The sequence below is a fragment of the Etheostoma cragini genome, chromosome 11 (genome assembly GCF_013103735.1).
Source record: "Etheostoma cragini isolate CJK2018 chromosome 11, CSU_Ecrag_1.0, whole genome shotgun sequence".
Lineage (NCBI taxonomy): Eukaryota > Metazoa > Chordata > Actinopteri > Perciformes > Percidae > Etheostoma > Etheostoma cragini.
This window is the reverse complement of record NC_048417.1, coordinates 15030108-15047578: the sequence shown is the minus strand read 5'-3', so window position 1 is coordinate 15047578 and position 17471 is coordinate 15030108. Positions and strand designations below refer to the sequence as shown.

Sequence of the window (17471 nt, the reverse complement as noted above, 5' to 3'; positions counted from 1 at the left end):
CCCCCCCCCCCCCCCCCCCCTTACCCTCATGACTGTGTGTAAAGCCGTGGGAGAGGACTGGGAACATTAATCCCTTCAAAGGAACAGATCTAATTCAAAATCTGCCGCTCCAAACTAGTTGAGAGGACAGTGATTGTTTCTTCAGGGAAGCCAGATAAAGATCAGAGAGTTGATATAGAAAACTACAACTTCCATTCCGACTGCTCTGCCACAAAAGTTTGAGTATTATCATAAGAAAACTGCATACCTCTGCCTTCATTAAATCTTCTGAAACAAAAATATGATATATGCCAGCATCTTCTTTGTGCGGAAGACCCCTCACATTATAAATACCTCTGTTTAATGCTTCAGCGTGAGATCCGGTGCTGAACTTCCTCCCCAGACACATTGAAGGTACAAGCAAAGAGGTTATAACCTCTTGGTTACAGGTTTAAGGAAATTGAGGCATCACCATTTCAAGTGCTGCTTTTGTCACCTGATTTAAAACAGAGGTTTCCCTTTTGTGTCATGTTAAGTAACTTGTTATAATTTGAATTAGCTGCTGGGAATTTACCCTAAGGCTATAAGCTTAGGCTACATGTTGATAACAAAGAGAAGGAAAAAAAAAAAAACTAAATTAAGAATAAGGTTCTGATAAAACAATGATTGAAATGGGTGAAGGGGCATTACACATTTAAATTATTCAGAGAGGGCATAATTAAGTGTTTAATGCCATGTTGTAGTTAAAAGGAACAACAAAGGAAATTTAATTCAAATTACAAATGTAAAAGAGACGCAGATTCTTGAGAGATGAGAACTTTGTGTTGAGTCATTTGATTTGGTCTCTTTCCTCCATCAAACAGTTGGGCAGAGCTGGAGATCTCCAGAGATAACAATGTCACATTGTCACATAGGGTTCTGCTACAAATCCTTAATTACAAAAAGAGGATCAGATGACTACAGCATCCAATACCGGGGTCTCCAGGCGGCATGGGGGTCTTTGATCAAGAAAATCCAATTATTTGTGTATATACATTTCCCACATAGTGATTACTTCATTAATTGTCCCGCCTTTATCTCCTCCCTTCCCATCCCCCCTAATAATCAGCTCCTTTATCCAGACCAACAAACACACCATAGGAGCTTTGTGGATTCAAAGGATTTGCTTTCCCCTCTCAAAGAGCCGCTATTCTTTGATGATTGGGCAGCGGCAAACTTCAAAGTAATAAATCTTATTTCTGACTGGCTGGCGGCCCACCAAAGTCCTTATCAAATTCTAAGAAGTGATCCCTCACTCTTCAGATAGACCAAGGATATCTCGGAGAGAGGAAGCACTGGAGAGTGGAGACCTGCTCGACGCGGTATTTTACTGCGAATGCACATATTTAACTGAAATTAGTGCTTTTATTTTTAATTGTTTCCATCGAAGAAGGAGGAGGACGTTTACCATGGCAGCAGTGGCTGTACTGCGGAATGAAACACTCCACGCTTTTCTTCAGGTTTGTGCGCAAGTTTCGGTTTACTTTGACGACTTTAATAAGTTTGTGAATTTACTCCTCTGTGTTGATTTACGTTTGGGCGACGAGTCTTTTATAGTGTACAAAGTTAAAAGTCGAGCTACTTTAAGTCCAGTGTCATATAATTGTATTACTAACCCTAACTGTTTGCGTCTTAATGACTTCTGCTGTAACATAACGCCAACTTTTATGTCACATCATCGCGATTCATGCGACAGGATCGATATAGTGTAGATAACATTTAAACAGTTTTTTAATAACGTAGCACGTTATTTGTGTTTTTTTTTTTTACCTCATGGAGTATGGTAAATAATGATTGTAAAATAGACCATGTGTGTCTCGTTTATCCAGGATCGCACTCCGAACTCTTCTCCAGAGAACTGTAAGCACTCTCCACTGGCTCTCCTGGCTGCCACTTGTAACCGGATCGGGCATCACCACGGATCCAACCACACAGATTTCCTCCAGGTCCCTTACGACCCAACTCTGGGCTCCCCTTCGCGTTTATTTCACCCATGGACTAACGAGGGAACCCCTCAGAGCAGCCTGGCCAGCAACTCTACTTTCGGACTATCCTCCAAACCCCAGCTGTCTGCGCACATCCAGAGCTCCTTCAGCTCGCACCACGAACTGCCCCTCACTCCTCCGGCGGACCCCTCGTACCCCTATGACTTCTCCCCCGTGAAGATGTTACCTTGCTCCATGCAGTCTCTGCAGTCTTCCTGCCCTCCCACCTACGTTCCCGCCGTCAGTTACGCAGCCCCGACTCCCATTCCGCCTGCAATGCCAAGTTTTGTCACGGGACCCTCCGGCCTTGTGCATCAGCAGCAGAGACAGTTATCCCCAAACCCTGGAGAGGATATTCCGTGGTGGAGCCTCCAGCAGGGGAACCATGTCAGTCACTCTGCCTCCCTTGGTCCCCATCGCTTCCAGCTGCAGAGGGGCTTGGTTCTGGGACATACGGACTTTGCGCAATATCAAACGCAAATCGCGGCGCTGCTGCACACAAAGTCTCCTCTCGCAACTGCGCGGCGGTGCAGAAGGTGCAGGTGTCCGAACTGCCAGTCCTCCACGTCCAGCGACGAGCCTGGGAAGAAGAAACAACACATTTGTCACATACCTGGGTGCGGGAAAGTTTACGGGAAAACTTCTCACCTCAAGGCGCACCTGAGGTGGCACTCGGGAGAGCGGCCGTTTGTGTGCAACTGGCTGTTCTGTGGCAAGAGTTTCACCAGGTCGGATGAGCTGCAGAGACACCTGAGGACTCACACGGGGGAAAAGCGCTTTGTTTGCCCGGACTGCTGCAAAAGGTTCATGAGGAGTGACCACTTGGCAAAACATGTCAAAACTCACCAGAACAAAAAAAGCAAGTGCCACGACAAGACACTTGACCATGTCAAAAGGGAGGACACGAGGAATATGTTGTAACACACCTTGTAGTCATTTTAAACAGTAGAAATCACTAGTGCAATACAGTCAGTCTTACAATAGCTAAGTACACAGTGAGCTGCATTTTTTTATAGGGTATTTTGTTTATTTTGTTGGTTGATTTCTTACATCTTGACAATAGTCTCTAACATTGCTGGTCTGTGTAGCACATATTTGTATATACAGTTTCATAAGTTAATTTGGGACCATGGAGAAGTTATAGCTCATGAGTTTGAATTCACTGTCTATATCATACCAAGGAAGACAAGTTTTCAACTTGTGTTTGATCATTGTCTTCGGTGGAAGATTTCACTCCCCTGTAAACTATATTTAATAGCTTTTGTTGAATGAAAGTGTCAGTTTTTTTGCTTAATATGGGGTGTTTTTAAGCATGCTCTTGAAAAGATCTGCTATTGTTGATATGACCCAAATACTGTGTGAGAATAAAGATTATAACATTTTCCTCAACTCCAAATGTGAAAAATTCATTTGCTACTCATTAGTTATAGGTGATGAGACAAGCAAGTTTATATGTAAAGAAATACATTCAGTATTACCTGGATCAGTGTAAAATGGAAACCCCAGTTATTAATTTCCAATTACTTTATTTAGTAATATCTAAAATGTAAGTGATAGGAGGACTTTCAGAAAACTGTGTGCTAATATTTAGTTTCCAGCTGTTGGTTGTGGTCAAAAAGGAGTATTTCAACCAAAATAAAACCATTTTGTTTAAAATCCCACCTTTTGCCCTACTGCTGCTGTTGTTTAACCTTCAACATAAGCAAAGCGATGTCTAAGTAGTGACAGGAGATTAGTTGGTCTGGACTATTTGGAAATCTTTACAGAAATCATTAGAAATGTACGCTGTCTAAAAATGTACAGTACAATGTTTAACAGTAAAATGTGGTTCTGCAAAGCCATAAATTTGTCCTCCAACTAAGACTAAAACTGACATTAAGCATGTAAGAGATCACCCTCTATCACACGTAGACCTGAGCGCTTCAAAGGTGTATACAGGTGTTAATATTCTTCAACATAATTTAATTAAACTCCAAACCCTACCTTTTCAGTCAAGCAATATTAACGTCAGTAAATTATGAGGCTAGAGGTTTTATTAAAATGTTGCTTTTTTTCAAGGACATACCTCAAATTAAATACAAATTTGCATTAAGTTTTTTGGAGAATACCACACATTTTCTTTAGTTGATGTTATTTTTTACTACCATTAGACTCAACTGTGGAAATGCTCTAATTTCTTAATGCACTCTAATAGATGTGGTGTATTTGGTTATTTTCTGCCACAGTTTTTGCGTTTTACATTTACATCTGAGGACTTTGAAGTGACACCATAGCCTGAGAAGAGACCCATTAGCCGAGAAACACTGGAATATCACTGGATTCTTGTTACACACTTGTACACACAGTTTGAGCAGCAAGTGTAATGTCTCACCTGTCTGACTAAGTCAGTCAGAGCCTTTATGGGAAGTTGTCGACAGTTAAGGTTTTTTACCAAACTAATTGGCAAAGAACTCTTAATCTTTTTTTAGTCCAACAGATTGAAAATTATTGCATTTGTATGGCAGATTGGAGACTTATTACACACAAACACCTACATTAAGTAAAGTAACTACTTGCGGATCAGTATTTTATGTTGACTTCCTCCACACGCATGTTCCCATGGCGACTGAGGATTAAAAGTGACCTTCTGGGGACAAAATACCTTAACCTTGAAGCAACTACTTCCATATAATTAATCAAAACAGAGAAGTGATGAGCTCCTCAGTTTCAAATAGAGCTGAATGAGGACAGAATGATCCAAACATCCAGTTCAGTAACTTAATTATTAGAGAGCAGCATTGTTGCTGTCAGCAGGGACAGCCTGTTGTTCTGTCTGTCTTATGAGGGATCAGTGAAAATGTCAGTATGAAGAGAACAACCGCTGCCATTCAATGGTATTTTGTACTGTCAGTCTGCCTCAACAGTGCCCCCTTTTGTAAGTTCCCTCAGTGGTTCATCAGAGCAGACAAATATGTAGACTACTGTAGAGGTCCTTTTGTGTACAGATCATTTTTTCCATTTTTTTTTGCATGTTGTACTTTATATCCTGGAAGGTTCAACAGGTTTAAATCAATTTGTATTCCTCAATTTTATTATTTAGCGTATTGCTCAATCTTTATTTAACAGTGCAAAATAGTTTGGCTACCTTGTTGAGTTTGCTGCAATATCAACCAGAAAGTTCTGCCTGTTGGAAATCCAGGTCGCTTTAGTTTGTTATCTTGATATGCTATGTGCTTAAAGGTGTAACCAATTGACTTGGAAATCAATTTAACACCCATATGTCAACATACTATAGGGTGCCGCCACACCAAAATACAAAATACAGGATTGAAACTTAATCTTTCCCAAACTTTCTTCAGCTGTAACTAACCCCTGTTGCACCACTTTTCTTTAAAATATACGATGTTGTCTAACACATACATTTTAAATTTAAGGACTGACACTAAACAACAATAAAAATACAAGTTATTATGTTAACTATTGTTGTTAAAGGTTTGTTTACATCAGTATTATTTGTGAATAGCAACAAATCAGTTCCATATTTTTTTTTAATGATCATTAAATAAAAAACACAAAATACAGGTTTTCATCTATAACTCAGTTATATAATGAATATACCTATAATTGATGTGGTAAAAGATTACTGATTGGACAAAACTTTGTCTGCTGCAGTTGTATGTTATATTTAGCAACTATTGTACTTGGACCAGATTTGTCATGTCATTCCGTATCGTATTTGTGTACATCATGTATATTAAGTGCCGTTATATGCACTTGGTAGTAATGGGCTAGTGAGAGTTCCCAGTTTTACCAAATCCCAAGAATGGACAATCTACACTTCATTCATCACAACAAGATGAGCTATGAAAGGAAAACTTAACGTATGATGAGATGTGACCCTTTGAACTGTAAAGTCTTTATCCACAAATTCTATGATCCTATTATGCCTGTGGATGGATATGTTAAATGCACCAGACGGGCTGTGCACAACGGCCTGGTTTGGCTTTGATTTGGCTTCATTGTCCAAAATTGAGTCACTATTCCTTAACACAGCAGGAGGCCATAATGCTTAATTAATAACTCAAAGGATATCATATAATGTGGCTTAAGTTTATTTTCTAAAATGAAAAGGATTTAAGAACATTTAAATATTCATATTACAATACCTGTCCATGCATGATTTCAAATTATTTAATTTATACTTTCAAATAGAAAGAAAATCCTCAGTAATATTTTGTATAATAACATAATTGTAAATTAAAGGCTCATTCCTAATTATCTTTTTTGGATGTAATTCCTGTCAGGGTTTCACTCTTTTCAACCCCACTTATATATAAAAACAATAAACAATAACGTAGTGTAAGCATATATGTTTATTAACGTTAAAATGTGTCAAGTATGTACAGCATAACTAGTGTATACACACTAAAAAGTCAATGCTGCACCAATGCAATACCCAGCATCATACAGACAAAGGGCTATTTTGACCCAGTACATTTGTACACTTTTTTTAAACTTATGTGTCACTATTTGTGACCAATTGTTATTAATACGTGTATACTTTGCAGTTTTGAATGTCACATGTATATAATTTTGTTCAACGATACATTTATGATGGTTTTAGGATCGAACTTGAGCTTGTGTCCAACGCTGAGTCCAAACTAACCATTTTGACACTGTAAAGGAAACACAGTATTGGATCTGTGCAGTATTGACCCAATGATGTGCAGTATGTAAACAGATAATGAATGATTGACCATGATATAAATCATGTAAGCTGTCTAAATTTTTTATATGGATACAAAGTAATTATGTATAGATAATATTTATCATTTTAATTATGTTTATGTTTACTATATATATTAATTATGTATTTATATATAAATACTTTTTCTCTTTCAACTTCACAAACACCTTCCACTGATGACGGCCATGGGATGCAACTGAAAGCTCCGAAAGCGATCCAATGAGTGGACCTTGAGATAAGAATCTTAGGCAAATTGTTTTGAACTTTCAGGGAGTGCTGAAAGAAGAGTTCAGAATTATTTCACTTCTTGTTTTGAAAATGAAATCATTTTCAAATGTTAACTGACTGAACTAGACCCTTAAATGTAAAATATTTAAATTAAATAATTCATTGCTGTCCCGTGAGCTTTGGGGATCAGGTTCAGTCAGCACAGGGACAAACTCCTTATCAGACGGGATCCTTCATCACTGTGGCGTTGGCTCTGCGGAGGCTGTTCAAAATGAAATGACTGACAAGCAGTGTCATGAGTCAAATCCCTGATGTCAACAGCTCTGCTGCACTCTACGGAGGATAGTTATGTACTGCCTGACATTTTACAGCTGGTGTTACATTTAGTGTAGCAAGTGAAAAAGGTTTGTCTAGATGTTTAGATAAATAATTACTAAATATGTGAGCTTAAGCTGGACTGTCTGAGAAACATCTTAGTATCAAGTCAATGCCTCTGTGCCACTCAGTTTAAAGCCAATGGAAACTACAAAAGTATTTCTTTCTAAGTATGTCTACATTTGTAATCATTAAATGTACTATCAACGTTGAAGTTCAGAAAAAAACTGTTAAAAAAGGCAAGCTTTGGTTTGTTTATTAAAAGGTTAAGAATGCAAAAGCTCTGATTGGTACACAGAAATAAGGATAAAATAATCACATCTTTCCAAACCGAGAACTGGGGTCCACCATGAAAAAAAAAAAAACTGCCAGAAAATGTTTGTGTCGATGTAGGATCTTGTAGCTGATTGAGAAAATAGATTTTCAGATCTTTTAAGTAAAATATGACACTGTTGATGAAATATTCAAACCAGAGTCATGAAACAATAACAATCTACTTATAACTTAGGTAACTTATAACTTTAGGGTGTCATACAGGGCTTGTCTACTAGAGATAGACAAAAAGGAGACAATGTGTAAAAATAAACAAAAAACACAGGCAGTGATTGTAATGGAAAGGCTTCGAATGATGACCGACGCTTGTCACTTGCTGAGAATTTTTATTGTTCACTGTGCTGCAGTTTTACACACAAGAAATAACAACTTAGGCCTGGCGGACACGGACTGCATCTAGCATCTCACGTTCATCTGTAAGGCAGCAAGAATACACAGTAGACAACTTCCTGTAGGCTACTCCAATGTAAAAGCACTTCCTGTGACGGTCTTCAGTAAACTTAATTACTGCTGAACAAATAAAGTTGTGTACCTTTTAAAGTATCAGCTATAAACAAGGAAAATGTGAGTTTTAATTACACTGTAATTTAACATTTCCTTAGACTGTTTTAAACTGAACGACACACATTTCTCATTCCAGTGTTTTAAACAAACATTTCACACCATTCTTCCACCCGATGAACTGTTCATCACTCTTTGGCCTATCACCTAATTAATCTCCAAAGGGTAAATTAACTGAACAAGTCTCTTTAACAAACTTCATGTAGAAGTAAAATCAGTGCAGGAACAAATAAGTCCATCTCTTCCTGGAAATAGCTCTGTTATCCGGCCCATTTTCCAGGTCTGCCTGGGAGTGTTATCCTCCCCGATCAAGATGGCCTCTCCCACCTTTAGCACAGTGGGTGTGGGTATGTCACACCTGTGAGTTGATTTCAAGTTCAGCAAGTTTGCCAGCTGTTCCGAAAGCTGGTTATTAGTCTCTGTTGGTATCTTAATCTCCTACACGTCCTCTCGACTCACATTGATTGCTTGAGATGGAGGAAGCATAGTCTTTGGGGGTAAGGAAGTCAGTCTTTTCCCAACTAGAAAATGAGAAGGTGTGAGTGGCCGGGGCTCTGATGCATTGCTGTCCACACGAGAAAGAGGCCTGGAGTTCAGCACAGCCTCCACCTATGCAAGCATGGTTGTCAGTTCCTCAAAGTTTAGTGAAGCCCTCCTCAGGTCCCTCTTTGGACATGTTTTTACAGATCTTACAAGCCTCTCCCAAAAGCCGCCTCACCAAGCAGCTCGCTCGGCAGTGATCCCTTTGTCAGTAAACGGCTCTGTAAGCTCTGATTCCTTAAATGACCTCCGTAGTTGTTTCAGGTCTTGTTCTGCTCTCTTGAATATCTAAGGATTGTCTGAGTAAATAACTTAACACAGTCCTCTTCTTGCAATAAATCTCTTTAAAGCTAAAAGGAAACTTTCAGTAGTCTGATCTGAAACTAACTCTAGATGCACTGCTCTAGTCACAGCGCAAGTAAAAAGTGCAATGTAGGCCTTCTTAGGCTGACCACTGACTGACTGACATAAAATGGTCCTGCAAAATCTTACCCAGTAACTTCAAATGGTAAAGACTCTGTGACTCTATCTCTGGGTAACGGAGCTGTAACTTGCTGGGCTGGTCTTTTAGTCTCGGGCAAATGTTACAATGTAACACTACTCGCTGGATTAGCTGTCTACCCCTAAAACCCAGAATCTCTCCCTCATTTGCACTAGAGCATCTCTGACACCAGAATGTGATATATGTTTAAGTATTAATGCCTAGTATTGGCCGATATTAGGCAAGGATGCTGCAAATTAAAATGGCTGACGGATTTAAGACAAATAATAATGATTTAATGAATAAATCAAATTTGAACATGTCTGTCAGTAGCTTGTTGAGCTCTGCATTGTTAGTTCATTTCCTATCCTGGACTGGGACACACATATGGTTTAATAAAGTACTTATTGGACTTTAACTTATCATTGCACTTACAATAATGAGCCTCAATTTAAGTCATCCTGTACGTCCCATTTTTTTTACTGCATTCACTGGTTAACCCTAACCGGTTATTGGTCAAATTTACGGAAAAGTTGCGGTCATTGGTCAAAATTGCGAGTCCCACCGAAGTCGCGGTGATTGGTTGAATTTGCATGAATTGGCTCAACTGCAACATTGCAAAATCCTGGAGCGACTGATTGACACTGCCAGTACTGAATCATTTGTGTCTTCTTGTGGGTAATCAGCAAGTTTTAGGCCCCTTTTCTTTGGACAGGTTCACTTTTATCACAGCACTGCACACTTGAGGAGTCTTCACTGCTTCAATGTCAATTCTTTGCTGTGTATTCCACGCATTTTTCAGAGATAATTTTACAATTTTGCGCTGTGCAGTTACAGGACTAGCCAAAGGTGAGAAGGTTTAGCGTCTCCCGCCTTATTACTGGTAGTCCCAAGGCTTTAACCACGTCCTCATGAATGAAGCTTCTCTGGCTGCCTCCATCCAGCAGACAGCATAGCATTCTTCTCCCTCCTGGGCCCTCTATCCACACCGTTACTGTTTGGAGCAGTACTGTGTTCATCATGTTTGCCTTTTGTTTCACTGCACAATACACAGAGGATTCAATAGCATCAGTGCTGTCATGGTCTGCAGTGGTCTGGTCTACATTAGTCTGGTTTATGGTTATTACTGTCACAGTATATACAGTTCTGAGGGGCATTACTGGCGGTGTGAAGTGCAATGGTTGAGGGCACACTCCATTTTTTAGGTTTGTTTTTAGTTCAAAGTTCAAAGACTGGGGCTTAGCACTTAATCTGTTATCTGGTGGACTGTCCCTTTGTGTGTTACCTGGACGTGAAAGCTGAAGTGCTTTCTCTCTGCTCTGACCTCGGTTTTCAGTAATTTGATGAGCTCAAGAACCTTCCATTAATCCGTAAGGTCTGACTTGCGTGTGTAAGCCAGTGCTGTGTCCCCCGGTTAAGAGCTTCAGAAGCACCGGGCATAGCCGGTATCCATATGTATCACTGGGAACCCCAAGGATTCTAGACTGTGAATCTGTATTTCAAAATTCATCATAAAGGTGTCTCAAAGCTGCGATGTCTGATGACTTCTCTACAGGAGTTAGGCTCAGCAGCTTGGACATATGTACACTGATTACAATGTCTTTTCTTTCAAAACGGTTCTGAAGCAATTCCACTTTTGCATCATCATTGCTATCAGTCATGGTAAATCCCGCTACAGCCATGTCTGCTGACCCAGTCAAAAATGACTTTGGGTAGGTGAACTTCTGTCTTTTACACAGAACATTGTTGTTGTGAATATTAGTTTCATGCTGAGACCAGAATTCTTGCCACTGGCTTATTTCTCCACTCTATCATCAACTTAGGCAGTTTAACAGTCTGTGCATTAAGAGATCTGACTGAACTTGCACTTTCATCGGTTCCGGGTTCTCTGACTCGGCTTATTGTGTGCCGCTTCTTTTCCATCCTTTCAAAGCACTCCATCATCGCGTTAGCTACGCTAGCCGCTAGCTTCCAACTTTGACAGTTCAAAGTCCCAAAAACTTGACTTCCCGGATTTCGTAAACAAAATGTAATGAAATGGCTTTGAAGGACAACTGAAAACGATTGTCTTTTACGGAGAACAATTATTGTTCACCATGCTGAAGTTTTACACACAAGAAACAACCACTTAGGCGTGCATCCAAGGGGGTAAGCCTCTCCTCTCTAAGCGTAGCTCCTATAGCACCATTTTTATGCTACAAAGCCATCACCTGCAGTTAGCATCCCATTCATTGCCATTCATTTTGACGTCACTTTGACAGTAAATAACTTTACATCTGAACTGTTCAAAGCCTCTATTTGTCCATTGTTCATTTCTAAATAAACACGACAATGTGTAAAAAGCTCCATGACCCTGTATTTCACGTTATGGCTCCGTAGCAGACATTTTTGTAATAATAGGCTAACGATTGTGTCATAACCAAGCGACTTGCTGTTGCATAGTCAACAAAACATAATTTGACTACTCTTAAAATTAACGATGACATCACCTCTAATTCTTTAGAAATTTCAAAATATGCTGGTACATTTAATAGCAATATATATAAGTTGCACAGTGCCCTGCTATGCCACGAACTACAACAACGAACTACTACAAACTACTATTTTTTGTGACTGCTATTGCCACTCTTCATTCTAACCCCAACCAACCCGTCAGACACCACCTACCAAGAGCCTGTCTGTCCGAGGTTTCTGCTTAAAAGGAAGTTTTTCCCCACCACTGTCGCACTGTTGCTTGCTCTGGAGGAAACTACTAGAACTGTTGGGTCCTTGTAAATTCTGGAGTGTGGTCTAGACCTACTCTGTCTGTAAAGTGTCTTGAGATAACTCTTTTTATGAATTGATACTATAAATAAAATAAAATTGAAATTGAATTGAAACTAAAATAAATTATTAGCAAAGTAATTTGTGATTTGTACCTCCACCCTCCAACAGCCTGCATTGGAATTAATGGGTAGCTGCTTTCACAAGTTCTCTTTGAAGTGGACTATATGTACAACATTCAAGCTCAGATCTTAGGTGTGTTCACAAAGAGTCTAGCTGTGAGACAGTGATAGGAGATTTTACTATCTCACAGGAGACTAGTTTAAACTGCACCCAGTGGTTAGGACAACACAACAGACTCATTTGGTCAAAGACAATAAACCTTGTTTTAGAGTAAGATGACCTTATTGCATCCCATACCATCTGCAAAGCACAACAGCAGGAGATTGAAAAAGTAAAACTCCCAGTTGTTCCTTAGTTTATTTAATGTAAATGTGTTACTTAACTTTAGAGATGTCAGTGCTCTATAATTTCATGGAGACTTGAAGATTTATTTTCCATTGTCAAATAATTCCTCTGATTGTAATTAACCATTTTGAGTCATTTACATTTTTATGAGAACATTAAAGGATTGCACTTTTGCATATTTTAATTGGCTTTTACAGAAAATGGGTTATTGGGTATTAAACCATGAAAAATTAGTAAAATTAGATTCTAAGTTTGACTTGTTATATCTAGACATTGTTGTAATAAAGAGGACATTTCATGCCATTTCTGATTAAAAATAGCAGCTTTTGGATGGAGGTTTGTGTGTAAGAGGTCAGAAGAGGCAGGTTCACGCTGGGCTGCGTGTTTATACATCAGTGCACAGTAATTAAAATGTAATTAAACATATTATTTTTCTTCATAAATGATTTCCATCTCTGTATTGAATACATAAATATGTTTAGATTTAGATTGACCATAGGTTCACAATGTATGCCAAATAATACAAGGGGGCAGTGCTTGAACCAGCTACTCCCTACGGATGTGTTTTCCTCCTAAGCTTTCAAGATCCAATTTGTTTACAATCCGTCCTTGACCCTCTTTGAGGTTAAGTTTTAGTCCAAACTTCTTAATTTGTGTCTTATAATAGCCTCCTATAAATCTTCTTTCAGGTTGCCTGGCTCTGTTTGAAGCTAATAAAACCAATCTACCAGCACCTGTGAAGCTCCCTATAAACATGTTATTCCAATATTTTAGGTCTAATAAAATCTATCTTTAGCTGTCAAATTAATATACTTGAATAAAAAGCACAATATGTGCCTATCTGAACTGCAACGCAGTAGAAGTATAAAGTGGCAAGAAATGGAAATATGGAAAGTACAAAACAGCAACATTATACTATAACTAATATAAGAACAGTACTTTACTAATTGTACTTATTAGTAGTACTATTATTTTTTACCACTGTAATTATGTCCACATTGCTTTTTTAGGGTCACCTCAAAGCAATCTCATCCTACAAGACCAACACTTTCTTACAGGGGGGTTTAAAATAATGATAATAAGATTGTACTGTTCCAGTTTGTCATTGTTCAGGTTGCAGATTTTCGGCACTTCCTAGTGGCCAAATGTTGTATCCTTACCATTGTCATGTGACATGTACAGGAAGTAGGTGTTCAGAATCACAGGTTTTTAGCCTCATCTGGGTGTCTGATATCAATCCATTTGTTCCTGCTCACATCCTCAGTCCTGTGGTCACATTATCTGTATGTATTGGTTTATTTTCATTACACACATTTTTCTCAAGTGTTATTAGTAAAATACATTGTATTTAGTGAGTTTTGTATTGAAATTAGCTCATCTGTTTAATGTTTTCTCACCTCTTATGTTAAAGCTGGGTTAGGCAGTATTGTTTTGGCATCATTGGAAAAAAGATCCATGATAAACATTCAGCATATTTTAATTCAACTAGACTTCTGCAGCTACTCTTTGCTTTGTTTTCAGGTTTCAGAAAAACTAGCCACAGAGAAAGACTTTAGCCAATCACAGGTCATTTCAGAGAGAGGGTGTTCCTATTGGCTGTTCTATATATGCAGACGCAGATGCAGATGCACAACCCTTTCAGATGGTAAATGTGAAAACGTTGCTATTCCGGCATTGGCAACAACTGCCTACACTGTGTTTTCAGTTTCACCCTTTCATATCTGATAAATGTGTTGATAAAAGGTCATCTGTACCAATATCAGACTGTAAAAATACTGTAACAAGTAGAAGTCTAGCTTTTAAAATCCTACTGAAGTTGAAGTATTATCAGCTACAGTGGGACTCGAAAGTTTGGGCACCCCAGGTAAAGAATTGTATTATTGTGCATGAAGAAGCCAAGAAAAGATGGGAAAAGTCTTCAAAAGGCATCAAATATGTCATAAATGACCTGAGACCTGACAGTGTCATGGATTGTTCTCAATCCTTGTCTGGAAAGACAAGGTGACGTCAATCTTATGGTTTTAAATGCCCAGACTCATCTGACCTTGCCCCAACAATCAGCAACATGGGTTCTTCTGAGCAGTTGTCTAGAAAACTGAAACTGAAAATAGTTGACGCTCACAAAGCAGGAGTAGGCAATAAGAAGATAGCAAAGCGTTTTCAGATGAAAGCATCCTCTGTTTGGAATTAAGTTGAAATGGCATTCATCAAGAACAGTGGAAGTTAAAGCAAGATCTGGAAGATGAAAAAAAATATCAGACAGAACCGCTCCCAGGATTGTTAGAAAAGCAAGTCAAAACCGTAGACCGTATACAAATGAACAAATAGACAAGCCTGAGGCATTATGGGAATAAGTTCTGTGGACCGCTGAGGTTAAAATAGAACTTTTTAGCCGGAATAAGCAAAAGGTACGTTTGGAGAAGAAAGGGCACAGAATTTATTGAAAAGAACCTTTGTCCAACCGTTAAGCATGGGGGTGAATCAATCATGCTTTAGGGTTATATTGCAGCCAGTGGCACAGGGAACATTTCACGAGTAGAAGGAAAAATGGATTCAATAAATCTCAGCAAATTTTGGACGCTAACTTGATGCCATCTGTGAAAAAGCTGAAGTTAAAGAGAGGATGGCTTCTACAAATGGATAATGATCCCAAACCGACCTCAAAATCCACAGTGGATTACATCAAGAGGCGTAAACTGAAGGTTTTGCCATGGCCTTTACAATTCCCTGACCTCAACACAATTGAAAATCTATGAATAGACCTTAAAAGAGCAGTGCGTGACAGACAGCCCGGACATCTCAAAAAACTGGAAGACTTTTAGAAGGAAGAATGGGCGAAGATACCTCAACAAGAATTGAAAGACTCTTGTCTGGCTACAAGAAGTGTTTCCAAGCTGTGATACTTGCCAAAGGGGGCAGTACAAGGTATTAACTCTGCAGGGTGCCCATATTTTTGCAGACACCATTTTTTTGTTTTCTGTTATTTTGAAAGTGTAAATGATGGAAATAAAATGCAACTTTTTGTGACATATTATACGAATGTCTAATCTTTCATGTTATGCCTTTGGAGATTTTTCCATCTTTTCTTGGCTTCTTTATGCACATTAATAAAGAAAATGTACCTGGGGTGCCCAAACTTTTGAGCTGCACTGCAAATGTTCTTCAGGTACAGAAAAGAACTAGTTTGGCATGAAAATACTAACCCTGTGACTGATATGATAAATTATATTATTATGACATCAGGGTGTAAACACAATTTCATTGTTGTTGCTGGTCCATATGTAGCTAGATTTAAGTACTTGACATACAGTTGGGTAGTTCATTCCCTTGCTACCCAACCTACCTAGCTTAAGATAAATCTGAGAGGTCATCAGATGATGGGTTGGAACAAAAAGAAAAACGTCCTGGAACATAAACTCAGATAACAATTTAAGATTTTTCAAATGCCTTTTCGTTCAACATATATATGAGAGTTTTTATCTCTTGGGCCGCAAAACATGATTAGATGAGACCGTGTGAGATGTTTAGAGGTAATGTCTCTTTTAGAACTCCTAGACATCTGAAACATGACAAAGAGCCTCAACTAGACACTACTTTTAATGTTGGTTGGAAACCACTGATTTAATATTTAACAATGGGCTGTACTCTATAAGATGATCATATTTGTTTTATGCAGAATTTAAATCTGAACAACAACTAGTAACTAAAGCTGTTAAATAAATGTGCCGGAGTGAAAAGTACAATGTTGGTTTCTGAATTGTCGTGGAGTTTAAGTGTAAAGTTGCATGGACTCATGGCCCCAGCTCTTCTAATATTCTAATTACAACCCTAAAACTGTCTCAGATGAGGTTGCTGATGTTATCACAGCTTCACCTGCTTTAAAACGATCAAACATGGCTTTTCACATAATGCAGCGTTAGCCCATTTTATCGTTGATCCTCAGTGCTGAGCTCTGAGTTGAACATCCCCATCTCAGTGTCTTATCTCCGCAGGGTTCTGTTTGCTTAACGCTGAATTTTAGAATAGTTGTCAATAGACTGATTTTTGGATATAACTTTTATCAGACTTACAGTTTTTAGTTATTTTATTTTATTTTTTATTCATAAAGCCAGATGAGTGTTTTTTGAATGGAAGACATGAAAAAGATGTTAAGTTTACGAGATGAGGGAGAGACCAGTGACACCAGTGAGACACCGTGTGACAGTGGAGGGAAATTCACTGACAGCTGCCGGCTCAGAGAGAAACAAGAACGACCAGGCATTGTTTTTCCTGTCAAGGAGATGTCTTATTTCTAGTCAAACCCTTATTTTCCAGTTACAATTGAGACAGCTAGACTTGTTTAAGTCAGATTTCGCTCACAGATTGCAGTAAAAAAATAATCACATACAGAAATACAGGAATAGTCTGTCTCCCTGGGACCCCTCCTCCTCCTTGTTTTTTTCACTCTCTACATTTGCATCATGCCCCATCTTGTGGACAGTTTCATACAGCTACTGGTAAAAACAAGCCTGCCCCTTTTCCCTTTGGTTTTTACATCTTTTGTTGTATTTTTATACCACTCCCTCGCAGCTGAGAAACAAAAGACTTCATGACAGACGTTGGCAGAGGGCAGACACACAATAGCTGTATTATGGAAATGCTTGCAGCCCCTAGAGGGAGGAACTAGGAACTCAAGGGGGGCCCAAAGCTGAATTTTGCCTCTGAGCACAAGTCAGGGCTGGACAGTAGCCTTCAGAAGCACAAGCAGGCTAAGGAGCTGTTCAGTGCTGAAAACTCTTAATACTGTCCTTAAATGTAATGTACATTTGTATGTGCGTCACATGACCTGTAATCAGATCCATGATACAAAAGATAACAAAAGCCCAGAGACTGAGTGTTATTGCTTGTGATTGGCTTGTCTCCTGAGTGTCCCTCATGTCTCTGCGTTCAAGTATAATGGTGACGTGTTCCATATTAATGGGTCCGTTTATTATTAGCTTCTTGAAGTATTTCT

The 17471-nt window shown here is 38.9% G+C and overlaps 1 protein-coding gene across 1 annotated transcript; it reads left to right on the top strand.

The window, feature by feature from the left end:
- The first annotated feature begins 568 nt into the window (after nt 1-568).
- On the top strand, nt 569-3395 carry sp5a (Sp5 transcription factor a). Its single transcript, XM_034885087.1, has 2 exons — nt 569-1478; nt 1848-3395. The coding sequence occupies exons 1-2, from the start codon at nt 1428-1430 to the stop codon at nt 2922-2924; spliced, it is 1128 nt and encodes a 375-aa protein (XP_034740978.1). The 5' UTR covers nt 569-1427; the 3' UTR covers nt 2925-3395.
- Nucleotides 3396-17471: the final 14076 nt, after the last annotated feature.

Bases quoted from the DNA above. Each gene is read 5' to 3' on its own strand.
- sp5a (XM_034885087.1), top strand. From the start codon at position 1,428: ATGGCAGCAGTGGCTGTACTGCGGAATGAAACACTCCACGCTTTTCTT. The intron at 1,479-1,847 runs GTTTGTGCGCAA...TCGTTTATCCAG, and splicing joins CACTCCACGCTTTTCTTCAG to GATCGCACTCCGAACTCTTC.